At 40.3% G+C, this 21552-nt stretch overlaps 2 protein-coding genes across 3 annotated transcripts in view; one reads left to right on the top strand and one right to left on the bottom strand.

Moving 5' to 3' along the window:
- The first annotated feature begins 2397 nt into the window (after window positions 1-2397).
- LOC131932260 (E3 ubiquitin-protein ligase MARCHF9) lies at window positions 2398-5575 on the top strand. Of its 2 annotated transcripts, XM_059289123.1 has the most exons (5): window positions 2398-2415; window positions 2994-3252; window positions 3462-3651; window positions 3788-3877; window positions 4032-5575. In XM_059289123.1, the coding sequence occupies exons 2-5, from the start codon at window positions 3017-3019 to the stop codon at window positions 4374-4376; spliced, it is 861 nt and encodes a 286-aa protein (XP_059145106.1). In that variant the 5' UTR covers window positions 2398-2415; window positions 2994-3016; the 3' UTR covers window positions 4377-5575. The 2 variants fall into 2 exon arrangements, with proteins under 2 accessions (XP_059145106.1, XP_059145105.1); XM_059289122.1 differs by lacking the exon at window positions 2398-2415 and having other exon boundaries at window positions 2869-3252.
- A 293-nt stretch (window positions 5576-5868) lies between these two features.
- Window positions 5869-21552, bottom strand: part of LOC131932259 (ATP-binding cassette sub-family D member 3) — a 30578-nt gene continuing 14894 nt past the window's right edge. Inside the window, exons 9-27 of the mRNA XM_059289121.1 lie at window positions 20598-20721; window positions 18955-19011; window positions 18790-18842; window positions 18092-18181; window positions 16508-16577; window positions 16348-16417; window positions 15704-15801; window positions 15400-15491; window positions 15192-15286; window positions 14565-14640; window positions 14370-14433; window positions 14162-14239; window positions 11862-11927; window positions 10424-10537; window positions 9569-9619; window positions 9066-9110; window positions 8714-8818; window positions 7119-7175; window positions 5869-7021 (exon numbers count right to left, since the gene is read on the bottom strand). Of these exons, the coding sequence (XP_059145104.1) occupies window positions 6944-7021; window positions 7119-7175; window positions 8714-8818; window positions 9066-9110; window positions 9569-9619; window positions 10424-10537; window positions 11862-11927; window positions 14162-14239; window positions 14370-14433; window positions 14565-14640; window positions 15192-15286; window positions 15400-15491; window positions 15704-15801; window positions 16348-16417; window positions 16508-16577; window positions 18092-18181; window positions 18790-18842; window positions 18955-19011; window positions 20598-20721 (1483 nt within the window). The 3' untranslated portion in view covers window positions 5869-6943. The remainder of the gene's footprint in view (window positions 7022-7118; window positions 7176-8713; window positions 8819-9065; window positions 9111-9568; window positions 9620-10423; window positions 10538-11861; window positions 11928-14161; window positions 14240-14369; window positions 14434-14564; window positions 14641-15191; window positions 15287-15399; window positions 15492-15703; window positions 15802-16347; window positions 16418-16507; window positions 16578-18091; window positions 18182-18789; window positions 18843-18954; window positions 19012-20597; window positions 20722-21552) is intronic.

Raw genomic sequence — 21552 nt, 5'->3', positions numbered from 1 at the left:
CCTACAACCCTCCTCAAAATTGCAGTTGAATTTTCTTTAAAACATCGACATTTTTCTAAAATCTTGTGTAAACTAATACAATTTATTAAAACAGTTATCTAAAACGCGAAATAACGTCTTAAATTCGTTTTCTAACATTGCTTTTTATTATGCAAAAGTGTGATGTCGCAACATCTGAACCCCCCCCCCCCCCCCTTAACACATCGTCACAAAATTACGGATCCCCCCTCCCCCCTACGAGTGTGACGTCATTTATGGATGACCCCTTACCTAATGTTGAAGTTAATGATTCTGTATCTCAGTAGCAGTGGGTGGGTGTTAGATCTAGCTAACTATTTGTTTGTAGCACACACTACCATAATTCTTGTTTACACGTGTGTAAGCTTTGGATGTGAAATATAGGGAAATCCAAAATTTGTCACTATGTCGTCAAGTAGGTCAAGGTTTAAGGGGCGGCCACTCTGGTTTGCTGTAAGGCGGCCGTGAATTATCTCGAAATTGTGATAAAATATTTTTTTTTTAATCGGGTGCCATGTTATTAAAATAAATATGATTATACTATAAAACCTGACTTTTTTTATATTTTTCACAGACTTTACTAAAGAATGAATGAATATATTTGATGTTGTAGTATTTTCGGTGACTATAAATATTAAAGGCAAAAAAAAAATTTGGTTTGTTTACATTACATTTAAGATGTAAACAAATGTCTGAACTAGGCTATGTCATGTGGTTAAAAAAAAATTAAAATTTAAATATTGCCATACCCTAACTTCTAAGCATAAGAGGAGACTACACTACTATTAACAACCCACCACACCTATTTTCAGAAGTCATCCAATGCAGGTTAATTATATTTAAAAAAATGTTAATAGGTTATAAATAATGACTAACTAATGACTAAACACTAAAGTTTTATTGACCTAACGAGACTAATCTAGATCTAATATAATTATAAATAAGACAATTTCTCTTGTTAAGAAAAGCTATAAAAGTGGTTGTTACTGACTGAAATGGTAAGCCTCATTCATTAGTGTCATCAAGTGATGCCATTACAATTAACTTCAGTTTCTACATACAAAAGAAAGAAACCCAGGCATACTAGCTTAGCTGCTATTAATATTTTTGTACACAGCTACAGTCATAGGGTCTAGATATGTATATGACTAGCCTAAAAGGTAGAGTAAGAAGACATAAGGTTTGTTTGTGTTGACTTATTGACTGTAGAAAATACGGTTTGAGAGTATTTGCTGTTGTTTTATTTATATTTACTGTATAGCATGTGTGGAGCTTAATTATATCATTGTTGATGTTAAGTAGAAATAAAACCTATATTGGAGAATAACTCATATTGAGTGTTTTGTACTGTTACTTTTGTACAGAAATCAGTACAATGATCCCATCCTTGTCACTAAGAAAGACAGTTGAGTGGAGTTTAGCTGTCATAAGCTAATTACTCCAATTATGTTCAAAATACCTAGAATTACATTGTCATAGAAATGCCTCTTCCAATATTGAAATTTTTATCTTTCCAGTCTCCCTGACTGTGACCCTACCAGTGTCCCTGCCTGTGACCCCTACCAGTGTCCCTGCCTGTGACCCCAAACAGTGTCCCTGCCTGTGACCCCTACCAGTGTCCCTGCCTGTGACCCCAAACAGTGTCCCTGCCTGTGACCCCTACCAGTCTCCCTGACTGTGACCCCTACCAGTGTCCCTGCCTGTGACCCCAACCATTGTCCCTGCCTGTGACCCCTACAGTGTCCCTGCCTGTGACCCCAACAGTCCCTGCCTGTGACCCCTACCAGTGTCCCTGCCTGTGACCCCAACAGTCCCTGCCTGTGACCCCTACCAGTGTCCCTGCCTGTGACCCCAACAGTCCCTGCCTGTGACCCCAACAGTCCCTGCCTGTGACCCCTACCAGTGTCCCTGCCTGTGACCCCAACAGTCCCTGCCTGTGACCCCTACCAGTGTCCCTGCCTGTGACCCCAACAGTGTCCCTGTCTGTGACCCCAACCAGTGTCCCTGCCTGTGACCCCTACCAGTGTCCCTGCCTGTGACCCCAACAGTGTCCCTGCCTGTGACCCCAACCAGTGTCCCTGCCTGTGACCCCAACCAGTCTCCCTGCCTGTGACCCCTACCAGTGTCCCTGCCTGTGACCCCAACAGTCCCTGCCTGTGACCCCAACCAGTCTCCCTGCCTGTGACCCCTACCAGTGTCCCTGCCTGTGACCCCTACCAGTGTCCCTGCCTGTGACCCCAACAGTGTCCCTGCCTGTGACCCCAACCAGTCTCCCTGCCTGTGACCCCTACCAGTGTCCCTGCCTGTGACCCCAACAGTCCCTGCCTGTGACCCCTACCAGTGTCCCTGCCTGTGACCCCAACAGTCCCTGCCTGTGACCCCTACCAGTGTCCCTGACTGTGACCCCTACCAGTGTCCCTGCCTGTGACCCCAACAGTCCCTGCCTGTGACCCCTACCAGTGTCCCTGCCTGTGACCCCAACAGTGTCCCTGCCTGTGACCCCTACCAGTGTCCCTGCCTGTGACCCCAACAGTGTCCCTGCCTGTGACCCCTGCCTGTGACCCCTACCAGTGTCCCTGCCTGTGACCCCTACCAGTGTCCCTGCCTGTGACCCCTACCAGTGTCCCTGCCTGTGACCCCTACCAGTGTCCCTGCCTGTGACCCCTACCAGTGTCCCTGCCTGTGACCCCTACCAGTGTCCCTGCCTGTGACCCCAACAGTCCCTGCCTGTGACCCCTACCAGTGTCCCTGCCTGTGACCCCTACCAGTGTCCCTGCCTGTGACCCCTACCAGTGTCCCTGCCTGTGACCCCAACAGTCCCTGCCTGTGACCCCTACCAGTGTCCCTGCCTGTGACCCCAACAGTCCCTGCCTGTGACCCCTACCAGTGTCCCTGCCTGTGACCCCAACAGTCCCTGCCTGTGACCCCAACAGTCCCTGTCTGTGACCCCTGCCTGTGACCCCAACAGTCCCTGCCTGTGACAGTGTGAGCTCTCAGCATGGACCAGGACAAGGAGCAGATGATGGCCCTCCTCAGATCCTACTCCACAACCATTGACCCCAGCAGCACCAGGAGCAGCATCAACCTACCCACAGCTCACCTTGGCAACCTGCCCAGCTCCCAGATCCACGGCTCCCAGATCCACGGCTCCCACATCCACAGCTGTCCCACTAGCATCAACCAGCTGGACGGCTGCAGTTCACACACAGTCCATGGGCTGGACCATAAACCAAAGCAAGTAGACTAGATTCCCTCTAGGTTTTCTTTTACTGCATTCTATATCCTCTGCTTTAATAAGATTTGAACAAAACTTGAGCTCACCACTTGCCAGTAATTGAACAAAATACAATTCCTTCAAACTTTTTTCATGCTGATTGTTTTTCTGATCCCAACTGCAAATATCAGACTGGCAACACCAGCTCAAAAATGTCTTGTATTTTTAGTGCCGTGCTGGAGGCCAGGTCAGGTGAGTCCACTGGGGAGCAGCTCTTCTGGCAGTCTGACCTTGACATTGAGAAGGACATGAGCAACACCTGCAGAATCTGCCAGGTGCCAGGAGAGAAGGACGACATTCTTGTGTCTCCATGTCGCTGCTCAGGCACTCTCAAATATGTGCACTACTTTTGTTTGCTGGTAGGTCCTAAAAGTTGGGACATGAAGGAGGTCCTACAAGTTATTTAGGTGCCATAACTTCTGGGTAAGCTAGATCATTATCTACCACGTTGTGACATAGCTATGCACTACAAGCCATCCCCTTTGACCTCCCCAGAAATGGATTGACTATTCCAGCAGAAAGACAACAAGAGCTCCCATGTGTGAACTTTGTCACTTTGTTTACATCCGACACAAACGATTCAAAGTAAGTTTTTTTTTTTACCTGGGCTATTTTCTTGTAATTATTCAACATGCAGACAGTAATTAAAGACATCTTTGATGGTTACATTCAGGTAAGACATGTCTTTAGTGCCTGAATGAGCAGTTGAAATGTGAGTTAACACACGTGTCATCTGTAGTTTCAGTGCCACGGCTTGCGTTGGCCACGCGTGTCCAGCAGAGACAAGTGTCTGCACACCATCTTCCTCTTCACACTCCTCCTCATGATCAGCTGCGCGGTGGCCACTGTCCTCTGCTTCCTGTCTGACAATGGCCAGGCAGCCGAGAGCAAGTCTCAGCTCAGCACGGAGGAGATCATCACGCTGACCAGTGGGGTCTTCTTCTTCATCTCCTTCTTCATCGCCATGACTGTGGAGATCAAGGCAAGACACACGCTCTACAGGCTGTTTCACAAATTTCTCTTGAATAACACAGAGTGGCAGATAGAATCCTATGACAAGACCAAAGATGTGACCCAGACGTGACCACCACATGCTTGCTTGGTCTCGGCCCAACACTAGTGTGCCAGGTTAGAACTGTCCTGTTGGATGGAGAACCCTTGGGTCTGTTGTCATATACAGCATTTCCTCAACATAAACAACAGGCAATTAAAACATGGATGGCAGATCAGGATAGTCAGCATCATTGCTTCTATACTTGAGCAAATGATTTGCCATACAAACTAGATATCCTGGAAACACCACTCTTATATTTCAACTTTCCACTTGACATATGTCAAGTTGAATACCACTTAGATACATGTGAACTAACTGCAATACTTCAATGTTAGATGAGAGCCACTTGTGTGTCTGGTCAACTCCCTGCCTCTCCTGTGGTGATCTTTGAAAGACTTTAAAAAGCTTGAATGTCTGGTCCTCTCAGGTGTTTGAGTTGCACCTTTCTGGCTGGTAGTGCTAGCCAGACCATTGGTTGCTAGCCAGACCATTGGTTGCTAGCCAGACCATTTTGGTTGCTAGCCAGAGCATTGGTTGCTAGCCAGAGCATTGGTTGCTAGCCAGACCATTTTGGTTGCTAGCCAAACCATTGGTTGCTAGCCAGATTGGACGCAGCAACTCTCTGGGTTAGGTTTGCAATCAACAGGGGTAATGTCATTAGTTTCCTACTGTAGCAGTCAACAGGTGTAATGTTATTGGTTACCTCCTGTAGATTTGTTGGGCAGGGGACTTATCATGGGTATATCTCCTATAACTACTAACAACTTAGCGCCAGTTAAAACTTGGCCTTACTAACAAGAAATAATTAACCCAGTTTTATGCAACTGTCTGCATAGGAACAATAATATATTTTTTAAAAATGCAACACTTTGTTTTGAAATATTGGAAGCAAAAAAAATTTCAAAGGTGCTTAAAATTTCAGCTTTCTGTTATTTGTTCATGAAGTATTTCTCTCCCAGAAAACAGGTTGTCAACTCCTTGAATAAAATGACCAGAGACTATATAATTTCAGCATAAATTACATACCCAAGTCTTTCATTTGTCTGATTGTAGCAGAAAAAAAAATGTGTTTGATTAAACTTGAGCTGAATACAATTGTAAATGTCAACACTCCATTGCTTGTAACTTAAACAGTGTAAATATTTGTTCCATTCTTGATGACTTTTCTATGTACTTGTTTCACTTGTATTAGTGTAGACTTGATACTATAATAAAATTGTATTACCTTTTGTAGAGCTTCACAACTTTTCTTACATACAGCCATGGCTTCTATTCATTCACAAAATATATGTAGCTCAATGCTTCCAATGGTTGAATGTGCTGAACATCAAGCTTGATATAAGCCAGAGATGCTGAACATATTTGTTGTCTACCAGCATCAAGCTTGAGGACATATTGCTAGAATGAGTACCATTTGTCTACTTCTCTATGATATATTGTTGTTGCCCAGTTGGAATGATCCTGTTGTTGCCATTATGGAGATAGAGTTGTGGAAACTTTAAAAATGAATGACGTGGCAACATGATGCTCTAAATGATTTATTTCCAAAATTTCAGTAGCAAAGTCATAAGAAATGTAAAGGGAAGCCAGTTGTCATAGAGCACTAATTCTATGACAGACAGCTGCAAGAAATGTCTCACGTGGATTGTCAGGCATACAATAAATACAAATCTGATCATCAAACAATTTTGTGGAGTCACGGAAAATAAAAGTACACATTTTACTACAGACGTTTCCCAACAGAGTTTGTCTACACCAACATGGAATGTGATGGATTTGGACCATCTTTTTTTTTACTGGGCTCCATAATGTCAAGCATCATAAGGCTACACAAATTGTCCACATTTTATGACCTGATTTCACTAAACAAAGAAAAATAACAGCACACAGTTGAACAAGTAAAAAAAAAAACCAGTAGAACATTTGATCTAGATTATAAAAACACTCAAATCACAGCTGATGGAAGTCTGAATGTGATGATGACAGAACATGATCTAGATTATAAAAACATTCAAATCACAGCTGATGGAAGTCTGAATGTGATGATGACAGAACAACATGGGAGCACCCCTGTACAGTACTAAGTCCCACCACTCCCCCCCCCCCTACTATCAGCTAAGCTAGTACCAAGTTGTTTACACAGTAGACCAGCTACTCCACCAACACTTGTCAACTTGACCTTTGAACTTTCTAAAAGACACTGCCGTTCCAACCATTAATAGATTTCTCAGTTTGTCGGCAACCAAATCAAAATATATATACGAAATTTTAAAAAATATATTTCAATGCTTTCATTAAATTAAATTCAGACTCAATATTTTGGTAAAAATAAATAAGGCACTTCTCAAATTGACACAAATCTGACAGATCCGTAAAGGGAACATATTAAAACCTTAGACATTAGCTTCAGAAAAAGGGATATAAATCTCATAAACTAATCACCTATGTAACCCTCTAGAAAAAATCTTTACAAGTAAAAGAAATCTGGTTTGTGGTCACTTTACAAGATAAATATTTTTTTTGTACAAGCTGCATGTAATAGTACAAGAGAGAAAAATATCTGGTACAAAAACTAAAAAACATAAATTATACGTAGATCAAGAGCCAAACTCAGATGTTTCTTCTGTGATTGGTTTAAATTCATAATAGCCACGCCCATCCATCTTCAGATAGTACTGAGAAATAAAAATAAAATATTTGACAATACTTGAAACTAACAAGACAGTGTCAAACTAAAACAGTGACAATACATCAGCAAGGGACATAACTTACCTCATGATGTTTCCATAAGGATTTTCTATGAGAAACTGTAAACAAAGTGATTCCAACCTAAGATAACAAGTGGCAATATAAGAAACACTGACTTTGTGTTATACAAAACTTTTTGTATAACTCTAATAAAAATAATATAATAAAAACATTAAATTGGTACACTCAAAAACCAGCATAATGTAAGCAAAGGTAAATGATCAATTTATCATATGCTAGCTGTCAGTACCCATTATGTGAATTATAGGCCCAATAATTTAACATTATACATGTTTGAGAAAAAAATATTTTATAAAAATAGTTATTGTTCAAAACATAATTTCAACTTATTCAATTTATTTATTCAATGATGGTAACAGTAGTAGGCACGGAGGCTTTACTATACATTGATATTACTGACAGAGCAAAGAAATAACTAAATTGCTAAAAATCCAACACATTTTAAAATAACATAGGCTACCAATACCTATTAGAAAAATTAAAGCCAAATTATATACATTATTAGTCAACACAACACCATATTAAATGCACACACTGATTAAGAGACTTAAATGATTCCGTTAAAAACTCGGATGTTCAATGATATTTACGTTTTTTTTTAAAAGTAATTTGTATTACTTTTGGCCGAGAAAATTGTGTACATTTCAGGGTGTAGGGCTATGTTTTGATAAGTAGATCTATAGCTTTAAATCAAATTTGAATTAGATAGCTCATTTCTTCATATTCTAAAATTGGTTTTGTGTACTTTCCGTAGTTTATACATGTGACGTCGTTTATTTATTGCTTTCTTGTCACAACAATAATCACTCTTCCAGTTGCATAATTAAAAATGTGTTTCTACACAAATATGCTTTTATTTTTATTTTCCTTCTTTAAATAAAATTTAGTTTATACATTTAAAACATCCAACATATTATTTTCAACAAAAGTCTGTATCGTTAAGTTCTCCATATATTGCTGAACATACTGATTACATAGCCTCAAAAATGTTGTGGACAGAGAGAGAGAGAGAGAGAAGTTCGCATATGGGATTTTATATATTAGGATAACATTGCATTAAATGGCTAAATTATTTTATATTCAACCAACTGTTGATAGTTCTCCATGATTCACTAAATGCATTTTTGAAAGCCATTTCATCATTTTAATTTTGATCTAGAGTTAGCATTTAAAATCTTTTTAATGAAATAAATGACACATGACTTAGGTTTTCACCAGTAAAAAAATAATTAATGGAATTGTGAATAACGTTTAATCAAATAATTTAAATAAATTAACTGAACTGATTTCTGAATATTAAGTTAAAGCTGTTTATTACTACAGTTACACATCTCTATTATTTAATTTTTTCTGAATCAAATAGCATTTTGATAGTTAAAACTGGATCATTTTTACTACTCTGGGGTAAATTTTGTATTCAGAATCTATATATATTTTAAAATAACAGTAATAACAGTAGTAATTTCATGCTAGATTGTTCAGTACAATGTCTTATACGTGTTAGACATGTACATTGTTTTAAAATAAGGAAACACTTTATTTACTGTATGCATGTTTTAAATGTTCAGTTTGGAAAATTTCAAAAAGTTCCCACTCACCTCACGGCTATGTTGATACATGTAGCCTTCAACATCCACACTCACAGCTGAGGTGCACTCATCCAATATGGCAAACTGTGGTTTGTGGTAGAAAAGTCTGGCCATCTGTCAATAGGAATTACAGTGGTCTATACTAGTCTCAGATTTTTGTGGTAGTTACAGTGGTCTATACTATTACTAGTCTGGCCATCTGTCAATAGGAAGCTATGGTCACCATATAACAAAAACTTACAGCTATGGTCACCATATAACAAAAACTTACAGCTATGGTCACCATATAACAAAAACTTACAGCTATGGTCACCATATAACAAAAACTTACAGCTATGGTCACCATATAACAAAAACTTACAGCTATTCTTTGCTTTTCTCCTCCACTTAGCACATCCATCCAGTCCTGAAACAAAAAATATTTGACTGTGGTGACTTATCCTAACACAGAAACCACTGATACAGATGACATAGAAACCACTGATACAGATGACATAGAAACCACTGATACAGATAACATAGAAACCACTGATACAGATAACATAGAAACCACTGATACAGATAACATAGAAACCACTGATACAGATAACATAGAAACCACTGATACAAATGACATAGAAACCACTGATACAGATGACATAGAAACCACTGATACAGATGACATAGAAACCACTGATACAGATGATATAGAAACCACTGATACAGATGACATAGAAACCACTGATACAGATGACACAGAACCACTGATACAGATGACAGAAACCACTGATACAGATGACATAGAAACCACTGATACAGATGACACAGAAACCACTGATACAGATGACATAGAAACCACTGATACACCCATGAGATGACACTTACCTGAACAGCCTCCCAGCCCCCTTCTCTCTCCAGTATATGGGTCAGTTGAACCTTGAGAAGAGAAGGAAGTGTTAGTGCTAAGACAGGCTACTCTGTCAGACAGCTGTAAGACAGGCTACTCTGTCAGACAGCTGTAGGACAGGCTACTCTGTCAGACAGCAGTAGGACAGGCTACACTGTCAGACAGCTGTAGGACAGGCTACTCTGTCAGACAGCAGTAGGACAGGCTACTCTGTCAGACAGCTGTAGGACAGGCTACTCTGTCAGACAGCAGTAGGACAGGCTACTCTGTCAGACAGCAGTAGGACAGGCTACTCTGTCAGACAGCTGTAAGACAGGCTACTCTGTCAGACAGCTGTAAGACAGGCTACTCTGTCAGACAGCTGTAGGACAGGCTACTCTGTCAGACAGCTGTAAGACAGGCTACTCTGTCAGACAGCTGTAAGACAGGCTACTCTGTCAGACAGCTGTAAGACAGGCTACTCTGTCAGACAGCTGTAAGACAGGCTACTCTGTCAGACAGCTGTAAGACAGGCTACTCTGTCAGACAGCTGTAAGACAGGCTACTCTGTCAGACAGCTGTAAGACAGGCTACTCTGTCAGACAGCAGTAGGACAGGCTACAACATACAAACATCACTTGAAATATTCTTTTTACCCCACTACCAGTATGAGATAAGTTGGCTTACTTTTACCAACACCACTACCAGTATGAGATAAGTTGGCTTACTTTTACCACCAACACCACTACCAGTATGAGATAAGTTGGCTTACTTTTACCAACACCACTACCAGTATGAGATAAGTTGGCTTACTTTTACCAACACCACTACCAGTATGAGATAAGTTGGCTTACCTTATCCAGAATTTCAGCCAGATCCTCATCCCTCACCCCTTTCTTCAGCTGTTCTGCATGATTGTCAGGGTAGATCACTTGGTCCCGAAGTGTGCCAACTGCCATATAAGGGCGCTGAAATAAATGCACATTCAAGTTTACCTAAACCCATTGTCTCTTGCTGAAGCAGCTGATGCAGGTATGTATGTCAAATAGGCCAAAAAAAAATTTTTTTTTGCTAGTTTAGCCTAAATGTACTATCATATATGCTGTTTTATCAGAAAATCTCTGGCTATTTAAAAAAAAAAAACAAACACAATTTGTGTTTCTTTACTACCCTTTTTAATTTTAGCAATAAGTGAGAAACACTAATTTCAATGATATAGGTCTAATTATTTTTGTTGGGGTTGTTCTTGTTTTTGTTAAGTTCAAAAGATTGAACTTGTGTCATATACTTTGACAGATATAACCCCAAAACATGGCACTGTTTAGGATGTCGAGAAAAAAAATTAAAACACCAGTTTTTTAACGTTATAACTTTTTTACTACTTGAGAAATATGAACCAATTTGGTACCCACTATCTTAGAATCTTGACATAACAACTTTGAAAAAATCAGTTCGGCATACCTAGTTTAAAGATAACTTAAACCTATTTGTATTTACACTAAAACTATATGTGGTTTAGTATTCGACATGTCGCCATAATCAGAATTCAGAGAAGGGAGAGATCAGAGCCAAGTGAATAATTCAGATACAGCACTGCATTACATCATTGCTGAAACTATTAAACAGTTGCAGCAACAGTTGACAATGTGTCTAGGTGGGCGTGTAACAGGTCTAACTACAGTAACCTTCACACTATCACAAACATTTATAGATACCCTCCATAACAAGAGCAGCTAGATGATAGCTGTAGGATGACAGACAGGACAGCTGTAGGATGACAGACAGGACAGCTGTAGGATGACAGACAGGACAGCTGTAGGATGACAGACAGGACAGCTGTAGGATGACAGACAGGACAGCTGCAGGATGACAGACAGGACAGCTGTAGGATGACAGACAGGACAGCTGTAGGATGACAGGACAGCTGTAGGATGACAGACAGAACAGCTGTAGGATGACAGACAGGACAGCTGTAGGATGACAGGACAGCTGTAGGATGACAGACAGGACAGCTGTAGGATGACAGACAGGACAGCTGTAGGATGACAGGACAGCTGTAGGATGACAGACAGGACAGCTGTAGGATGACAGACAGGACAGCTGTAGGATGACAGGACAGCTGTAGGATGACAGACAGGACAGCTGTAGGATGACAGACAGGACAGCTGTAGGATGACAGACAGGACAGCTGTAGGATGACAGGACAGCTGTAGGATGACAGACAGGACAGCTGTAGGATGACAGACAGGACAGCTGTAGGACGACAGGACAGCTGTAGGATGACAGACTTACCTGGGGGACGTAGAACAACTTTCCCTTCTCTGGTTTGGTCAATGTCCCACCAAACAATGGCCACAGCTGAAACAAACAGATCAGATGGTGTAGGAAAAACAAACAGATCAGATGGTGTAGGACAAACAAACAGATCAGATGGTGTAGGAAAAACAAATACATCCCAACCATTTATCCCTGTATGGTGACTCACCTCTCCCAATATCCTAAACATTTAGCCCTGTATGGTGACTCACCTCTCCCAATATCCTAAACATTTAGCCCTGTATGGTGACTCACCTCTCCCAATATCCTAAACATTTAGCCCTGTATGGTGACTCACCTCTCCAAATACCCCAACCATTTATCCCTGTATGTTGACTCACCTCTCCCAATATCCTAAACATTTAGCCCTGTATGGTGACTCACCTCTCCAAATATCCTAAACATTTAGCCCTGTATGGTGACTCACCTCTCCCAATATCCCAACCATTTATCCCTGTATGTTGACTCACCTCTCCCAATATCCTAAACATTTAGCCCTGTATGGTGACTCACCTCTCCCAATATCCCAACCATTTAGCCCTGTATGTTGACTCACCTCTCCCAATATCCTAAACATTTAGCCCTGTATGGTGACTCACCTCTCCCAATATCCTAAACATTTAGCCCTGTATGGTGACTCACCTCTCCCAATATCCCAACCATTTATCCCTGTATGTTGACTCACCTCTCCCAATATCCTAAACATTTAGCCCTGTATGGTGACTCACCTCTCCCAATATCCTAAACATTTAGCCCTGTATGTTGACTCACCTCTCCAAATATCCTAAACATTTAGCCCTGTATGGTGACTCACCTCTCCAAATATCCCAACCATTTATCCCTGTATGTTGACTCACCTCTCCCAATATCCTAAACATTTAGCCCTGTATGGTGACTCACCTCTCCCAATATCCCAACCATTTATCCCTGTATGTTGACTCACCTCTCCCAATATCCTAAACATTTAGCCCTGTATGGTGACTCACCTCTCCCAATATCCCAACCATTTAGCCCTGTATGTTGACTCCCCTCTCCCAATATCCTAAACATTTAGCCCTGTATGGTGACTCACCTCTCCCAATATCCTAAACATTTAGCCCTGTATGGTGACTCACCTCTCCCAATATCCCAACCATTTATCCCTGTATGTTGACTCACCTCTCCCAATATCCTAAACATTTAGCCCTGTATGGTGACTCACCTCTCCCAATATCCCAACCATTTATCCCTGTATGTTGACTCACCTCTCCAAATATCCTAAACATTTAGCCCTGTATGTTGACTCACCTCTCCCAATATCCTAAACATTTAGCCCTGTATGTTGACTCACCTCTCCCAATATCCTAAACATTTAGCCCTGTATGGTGACTCACCTCTCCAAATATCCCAACCATTTATCCCTGTATGTTGACTCACCTCTCCCAATATCCTAAACATTTATCCCTGTATGTTGACTCACCTCTCCCAATATCCTAAACATTTATCCCTGTATGTTGACTCACCTCTCCCAATATCCTAAACATTTATCCCTGTATGTTGACTCACCTCTCCAAATATCCCAACCATTTATCCCTGTATGTTGACTCACCTCTCCAAATATCCCAACCATTTATCCCTGTATGTTGACTCACCTCTCCCAATATCCTAAACATTTAGCCCTGTATGGTGACTCACCTCTCCCAATATCCCAACCATTTAGCCCTGTATGTTGACTCACCTCTCCCAATATCCTAAACATTTAGCCCTGTATGTTGACTCACCTCTCCCAATATCCTAAACATTTAGCCCTGTATGGTGACTCACCTCTCCCAATATCCTAAACATTTAGCCCTGTATGTTGACTCACCTCTCCCAATATCCTAAACATTTAGCCCTGTATGGTGACTCACCTCTCCAAATATCCCAACCATTTATCCCTGTATGTTGACTCACCTCTCCCAATATCCTAACCATTTAGCCCTCTATGGTGACTCACCTCTCCCAATATCCTAAACATTTAGCCCTGTATGGTGACTCACCTCTCCCAATATCCCAACCATTTAGCCCTGTATGTTGACTCACCTCTCCCAATATCCTAAACATTTAGCCCTGTATGGTGACTCACCTCTCCCAATATCCCAAACATTTAGCCCTGTATGTTGACTCACCTCTCCCAATATCCTAAACATTTAGCCCTGTATGGTGACTCACCTCTCCCAATATCCCAAACATTTAGCCCTGTATGGTGACTCACCTCTCCCAATATCCTAAACATTTATCCCTGTATGGTTACTCACCTCTCCCAATATCCTAAACAAAGAACTCTTGCCACATCCATTTGGTCCACAGACAAGCACATTTTTCCCTGAAGAAACCTGAAATTTTTTATTTACAACTTTAACATTAGGCTGAATACATTACTACTTATTGTTAGAACACTTGATGTAAGATAGGGGACAATACTTGATATTAGAGTGGGGACCATACTTGATGTTACTATCTCACCTCAAAACTGAGTTCTTCTATCAAAACATCTCCATTAGGGGTTACAAGAGGAACTTTGTCAAACCTGAGGAAAAAAATAACTTTGTAATAACTTGAAGCATGTACCATTATGTTCTACAAACGTATGTAGATACACATCACACATATGTATGTGGACAAGGCACATGTGGCCATGTTGGTGTCACAGGTACGTACTTGATGATATGATCTTTGATGATGATGGACCCATTGCCTGGTTTCAGTGCTAGAGACTTGAGATTGTTGCTGGAACCTAGGTAAACAAGTTGGTTCAGGTCAAACTTACATCATACGTTCACATAAAGTCATTCTAATGGCTAAATACACAAGTTGGTTCAGGTCAAACTTAAATCATACGTTCACATAAAGTCATTCTAATGGCTAAATACACAAGTTGGTTCAGGTCAAACTTAAATCATACGTTCACATAAAGTCATTCTAATGGCTAAATACACAAGTTGGTTCAGGTCAAACTTAAATCATACGTTCACATAAAGTCATTCTAATGGCTAAATACACAAGTTGGTTCAGGTCAAACTTAAATCATACGTTCACATAAAGTCATTCTAATGGCTAAATACACAAGTTGGTTCAGGTCAAACTTAAATCATACGTTCACATAAAGTCATTCTAATGGCTAAATACACAAGTTGGTTCAGGTCAAACTTAAATCATACGTTCACATAAAGTCATTCTAATGGCTAAATACACAAGGTGGTTCAGGTCAAACTTAAATCATACGTTCACATAAAATCATTCCACGTTTTTTAAAATCTGGATGCCATGGGAAATGTGGGCGGTTACCTCGGCTATTCTCTGAGTTGACCATAGTCCTTTCATAGCGGCCCATGTTTAAATCATCCAAAACTTTCATCAAATCTGTCACTCTGGCAGTAAAGCTGAAGAAAAAATTCAAAAATAAATGTCAACATCAATTCTTGCAGGAAGTGTGTGCAAGTTTTTTGTGTAAATAAATGATGGTGACTTTGTGCAGCTAGCCAATAGTACATACCCAGCCAGTCTTGTTAACTCACGTCCAGCCAACACTATGCGACCTATAGCTTCAGCCATCTTTACCAACATGCGACCACTTTTAAAATAATCCTGACAGGCAAAAAAAAAAGATTTCAAGCTAATTCAAAATGTGGATACATTTTTAAAAAAGGAATTTGGACTATATACTGACCTCCAACATGACTTTAGCCAAATAAACTGACCACAACATTCTAGCAGTCCACACCATATGAACAGACAGTAAATCAATTTCATTCAACACCGTGCTAGCTAAGGGACCACTGGATTAGGAAGATACCCACCTCTAATCGTTCGCTGTGGGTAGAGTTGAGGTGTCGTGGATGTGCCAGGTTCAGGAATGGTCGACTCACTACTAAGTACCCCACCACAGTAGCAATATCTGTACACAGAGACTGGTGTTAGCAAGCTCAACTTTTTAAACTTTACACCACAGTAGCAGTATCTGTACACAGAGCTGAGACTCAACTTTTTAAACCTTACACCACAGTAGCAATATCTGTACACAGAGACTCAACTTTTTAAACTTTACACCACAGTAGCAATATCTGTACACAGAGACTCAACTTTTTAAACTTTACACCACAGTAGCAATATCTGTACACAGAGACTCAACTTTTTAAACTTTACACCACAGTAGCAATATCTGCACACAGAGACTCAACTTTTTAAACTTTACACCACAGTAGCAATATCTGTACACAGAGACTCAACTTTTTAAACCTTACACCACAGTAGCAATATCTGCACACAGAGACTCAACTTTTTAAACCTTACACCACAGTAGCAATATCTGTACACAAAGACTCAACTTTTTAAACCTTACACAACACATCAATGCCAACCTTACATTTAGCAATAACACACAACACATCAATGCCAAACTTACATTTAGCAATAACACACAACACATCAATGCCAAACTTACATTTAGCGATGATGTTATCAACGAACCCCATCTGAATACGGAAGTGGATGAATTGACGAAGGTGATCCACCTGTTCAATAAATTAGTGGAGATCATTAAACACCAGAATTTGTTTGACAATAAATTGACTTATGATGTTACTAAGTAAGAACTGACTTACAAGTTTATTGAAAGTGCCACTGATGATAAATTTTTCCCGACTGTTTCCCTGATAAAAGGCAATCTCTTCACTGTGGAATTGAAAACTTATTTAATAATGTCATATTCAATGATTGAAAGTTGTTTTTACAAGCTTTTATTTAACTTGTTTTCTTTGTCTGTCTTAATCCTGTTTGTCTAGATTGAAACGGTAGAGCAAAATTTTGGGCACATGTGTCAAGACATGATGACAATGCAATCTGACATTAAATTTGACTTAATTGGATACCGAATTAATTTTTCAATGAATTAATTACAATTTTTTTAAAATCAATGGGCAGTCTTATCCAACTATTCCACACAATTATATGCGCTTTATCATGTTCATTAGGTGTGTGATAGTTTTTAGTTATGCAACTCTATTGTATTAAAAATTTACACTACTGAATTTTTTTTCCCATAAAAAAATGTTTTAATAACAAGCTAAAATGAAGAAAATAAATGATTTAAAAAAAATCTATATATATATAATTCTCTTCTGGGAGACGCTAGAAAACAAGCTGTAAGTGCGCTCCCTACCTCCCCATGGTCTGGTGAGCTGTGGTTCACGCTAAATGTTTACATTCGTAGAGCCGGGTTTAGTGACGGCTATTAGGGGCAGATACTTTAGTTTGAAATGATTTTAAACTTAGGGGAGGTAACTAAAAGGAGGCTGCTTTCACTAGGGGGGGGGGGGGGGTGTAGTGTAGGGGTTGGGGGAAAGGAGGGTGGGGGTAGTATCGTCCTTATTGATAGTGTTTTAAAGCAAATATTTTCAGTGGCAGCATTAGTACTGTCAAATTCACAAATTATGAATTACTGAAAAGTAGAAAATAAAACAACTAAATAGCGGCGTATGATATGCCGCGGGTCGGCTCGTATATAATAATACACTACTATTTAAATTACAATACAGAAAAGCATGTGTCTCTTCCTAAATATAATTAAAGGATTCCAATATATAAGAGAGTGACATACACTTTTCTTTCTAGTGTATTATAATATATTTAAAGAAAATTATTTATTTTCTCCTTTTAATTTAAGTGCATTATTACATAAAAGCTTATTTTTAAAACATTTTTATGCTATTTTTTATAATGTTATATTCAGTGATTGAAAACTGTTTTATAATGTTATATAAATAAGATAGATTCAATGATTGAAAGTTGTTTTACAATGTTATATGAATTAACTGAAAATTAATTTTTTTATGTTATTCAATTCTTATTTTGAGGAAAGTTCATTCTAGAACTTGAGTTAACCAACCTGTTAGTGATGAGCCTAGAGTTGACCTACCTGTTGGTGATGAGCCTAGAGTTGACCTACCTGTTAGTGACGAGCCTAGAGTTGACCTACCTGTTGGTGATGAGCCTAGAGTTGACCTACCAGTTTGGTGATGAGCCTAGAGTTGACCTATTTGTTGGTGATGAGCCTAGAGTTGACCTATCTGTTGATGATGAGCCTAGAGTTGACCTACCTGTTGGTGATGAGCCTAGAGTTGACCTACCTGTTGGTGATGAGCCTAGAGTTGACCTACCTGTTGGTGATGAGCCTAGAGTTGACCTACCTGTTGGTGATGAGCCTAGAGTTGACATATCTGTACTCCCCCTCCAGTTTTTGCTCTGTAACTGTCATGCGTCCCACTGGTCGCCGCAGCCTGGTGGTTCAAAAATAAAAGCAAATGACCAACTCTCCTGATAGAGTATGTAAGCAAGAATGACCAACTCTCCTGATAGAGTATGTAAGCAAGAATGACCAACTCTCCTGATAGAGTATGTAAGCAAGAATGACCAACTCACCTGATAGAGTATGTAAGCAAGAATGACCAACTCTCCTGATAGAGTATGTAAGCAAGAATGACTAAATGACAAACTCTTCTGATAAAGTATGTAAAGATGTAAGCAAGAATGACCAACTCTCCTTATAGAGTATGTAAGCAAGAATGACCAACTCTCCTGATAGAGTATGTAAGCAAGAGTGACCAAATGACCAACTCTTCTGATAGAGTATGTAAGCAAGAATGACCAACTCACCTGATAGAGTATGTGAGCAAGAATGACCAACTCTTCTGATAGAGTATGTAAGCAAGAATGACCAACTCACCTGATAGAGTATGTGAGCAAGAATGACCAACTCTTCTGATAAAGTATGTGAGCAAGAATGACTAAATGACAAACTCTCCCGATAGAGTATGTAAGCAAGAATCACTAAATGACCAACTCTCCTGATAGAGTATGTAAGCAAGAATCACTAAATGAAACTTACCTGGTGAGAACAGCACCAGAGAATGCCAGGTATAATAACATGTATGTTGGACCCTGGTCAGCAAAAAAAAAAAAAATTGGCAAGTTGTTACCTTTATCATACAGCAGTTTACAATATTTGGTAGGTCAAATATTTTCAACAACACTTTCAAAATATTTTCCTTACCATGATTCCAATGGCACCAGCTAATTTGACAGTGTAAAGTATAACGTCAAGAATTGGCTGGAACAAAAAATATATATGTCACTTGTAGCTTTACTTTATGCCATAAATAGAAATATTATTTGTTACACACATTTGTTGGACCCACTTCAATTAAATTTTACTTCAGGAAATGGAAGAATGTTTGTATGACAGTTAACCCACTCTTAAACAATTGTAACATTTTACTTTCAAAAACATCCCTCCTCCCCAGGAGATGTGAATCCAAATGATTAAATTCTTTAACAATAAAAAAATATTTTTAGATGTGGTCAAATGTAAGATAAAATAATTCTACCTAGAAAATTAATAAAACTTTCCTTCTTCTACCTGTATCTACCCACCTAAAGCCCTGGGTTAACTACTGACCACTACCCACCTTAAGCCCTGGGTTAACTACTGACCACTACCCACCTTAAACCCTGGGTTAACTACTGACCCCTACCCACCTAAAGCCCTGGGTTAACTACTGACCACTACCCACCTTAAGCCCTGGGTTAACTACTGACCACTACCCACCTTAAACCCTGGGTTAACTACTGACCACTACCCACCTTAAGCCCTGGGTTAACCTGCTGACCACTACCCACCTAAAGCCCTGGGTTAACTACTGACCACTACCCACCTTAAACCCTGGGTTAACTACTGACCACTACCCACCTTAAGCCCTGGGTTAACTACTGACCACTACCCACCTTAAGACCTGGGTTAACTACTGACCACTACCCACCTTAAGACCTGGGTTAACTACTGACCACTACCCACCTTAAACCCTGGGTTAACTACTGACCACTACCCACCTTAAGCCCTGGGTTAACCTGCTGACCACTACCCACCTTAAACCCTGGGTTAACTACTGACCACTACCCACCTTAAGACCTGGGTTAACTACTGACCACTACCCACCTTAAACCCTGGGTTAACTACTGACCACTACCCACCTTAAGCCCTGGGTTAACCTGCTGACCACTACCCACCTTAAACCCTGGGTTAACTACTGACCACTACCCACCTTAAACCCTGGGTTAACTACTGACCATTACCCACCTTAAGCCCTGGGTTAACTACTGACCACTACCCACCTAAAGCCCTGGGTTAACTACTGACCACTACCCACCTTAAACCCTGGGTTAACTACTGACCACTACCCACCTTAAACCCTGGGTTAACTACTGACCACTACCCACCTTAAACCCTGGGTTAACTACTGACCACTACCCACCTAAAGCCCTGGGTTAACTACTGACCACTACCCACCTTAAACCCTGGGTTAACTACTGACCACTACCCACCTCAAGCCCTGGGTTAACTACTGACCACTACCCACCTAAAGCCCTGGGTTAACTACTGACCACTACCCACCTTAAACCCTGGGTTAACTACTGACCACTACCCACCTTAAACCCTGGGTTAACTACTGACCACTACCCACCTAAAGCCCTGGGTTAACTACTGACCACTACCCACCTTAAACCCTGGGTTAACTACTGACCCCTACCCACCTAAAGCCCTGGGTTAACCACTGACCACTACCCACCTTAAACCCTGGGTTAACTACTGACCACTACCCACCTTAAACCCTGGGTTAACTACTGACCACTACCCACCTTGCTTAGGTTGGAGTACAGCTCTGCCACGCAGTCACAGAACTTCTCAGTGTCTTGGGTCAACAGCTGGTCAGCGTTTGCGATGCGATTGTCCAGATTGCTCATCTTGTAAAATGTGAAGCCCCTAAACAAAAAGTCAATGGACATGTGAAGTACAATCTAGCTGAGATAAGTGTCTATATCTGACCTGAGTTGTAGAACATAGTTAAGTGAAGTAGCTAAGTGTCTATATCTGACCTGAGTTGTAGAACAGAGTTAAGTGAACTAGCTGAGATATGTGTCTATATCTGACCTGAGTTGTAGATTAGAGTTAAGTGAACTAGCTGAGATAAGTGTCTATACCTGACCTGAGTTGTAGAACAGAGTTAAGTGAAGTAGCTTAGTGTCTATATCTGACCTGAGTTGTAGAATAGAGTTAAGTGAAGTAGCTGAGATATGTGTCTATATCTGACCCTGAGTTGTAGATTAGAGTTAAGTGAAGTAGCTAAGTGTCTATATCTGACCTGAGTTGTAGAATAGAGTTAAGTAAACTAGCTAAGTGTCTATATCTGACCTGAGTTGTAGAACAGAGTTAAGTGAACTAGCTAAGTGTCTATATCTGACCTGAGTTGTAGAACAGAGTTAAGTGAACTAGCTTAGTGTCTATATCTGACCTGAGTTGTAGGACAGAGTTAAGTGAACTAGCTTAGTGTCTATATCTGACCTGAGTTGTAGAACAGAGTTAAATGAACTAGCTTAGTGTCTATATCTGACCTGAGTTGTAGAACAGAGTTAAGTGAAGTAGCTGAGTGTCTATACCTGACCTGAGTTGTAGAACAGAGTTAAGTGAACTAGCTGAGATATGTGTCTATATCTGACCTGAGTTGTAGAACAGAGTTAAGTGAAGTAGCTGAGATATGTGTCTATATCTGACCTGAGTTGTAGATTAGAGTTAGGTGAACTAGCTTAGTGTCTA

Source organism: Physella acuta, unplaced genomic scaffold (assembly GCF_028476545.2).
Source record: "Physella acuta isolate Inbredline_101_S28 unplaced genomic scaffold, ASM2847654v3 ptg002121l, whole genome shotgun sequence".
Classification (NCBI taxonomy): Eukaryota; Metazoa; Mollusca; class Gastropoda; family Physidae; genus Physella; species Physella acuta.
The sequence above is the reverse complement of the archived record's forward strand: the minus strand, read 5'-3'. Positions and strand labels throughout refer to the sequence as shown.

Bases quoted from the DNA above. Each gene is read 5' to 3' on its own strand.
- LOC131932260 (XM_059289123.1), top strand. From the start codon at position 3,017: ATGGACCAGGACAAGGAGCAGATGATGGCCCTCCTCAGATCCTACTCC. The intron at 3,253-3,461 runs GCAAGTAGACTA...TTGTATTTTTAG, and splicing joins GGGCTGGACCATAAACCAAA to TGCCGTGCTGGAGGCCAGGT. The intron at 3,652-3,787 runs GTAGGTCCTAAA...TGACCTCCCCAG, and splicing joins TGCACTACTTTTGTTTGCTG to AAATGGATTGACTATTCCAG.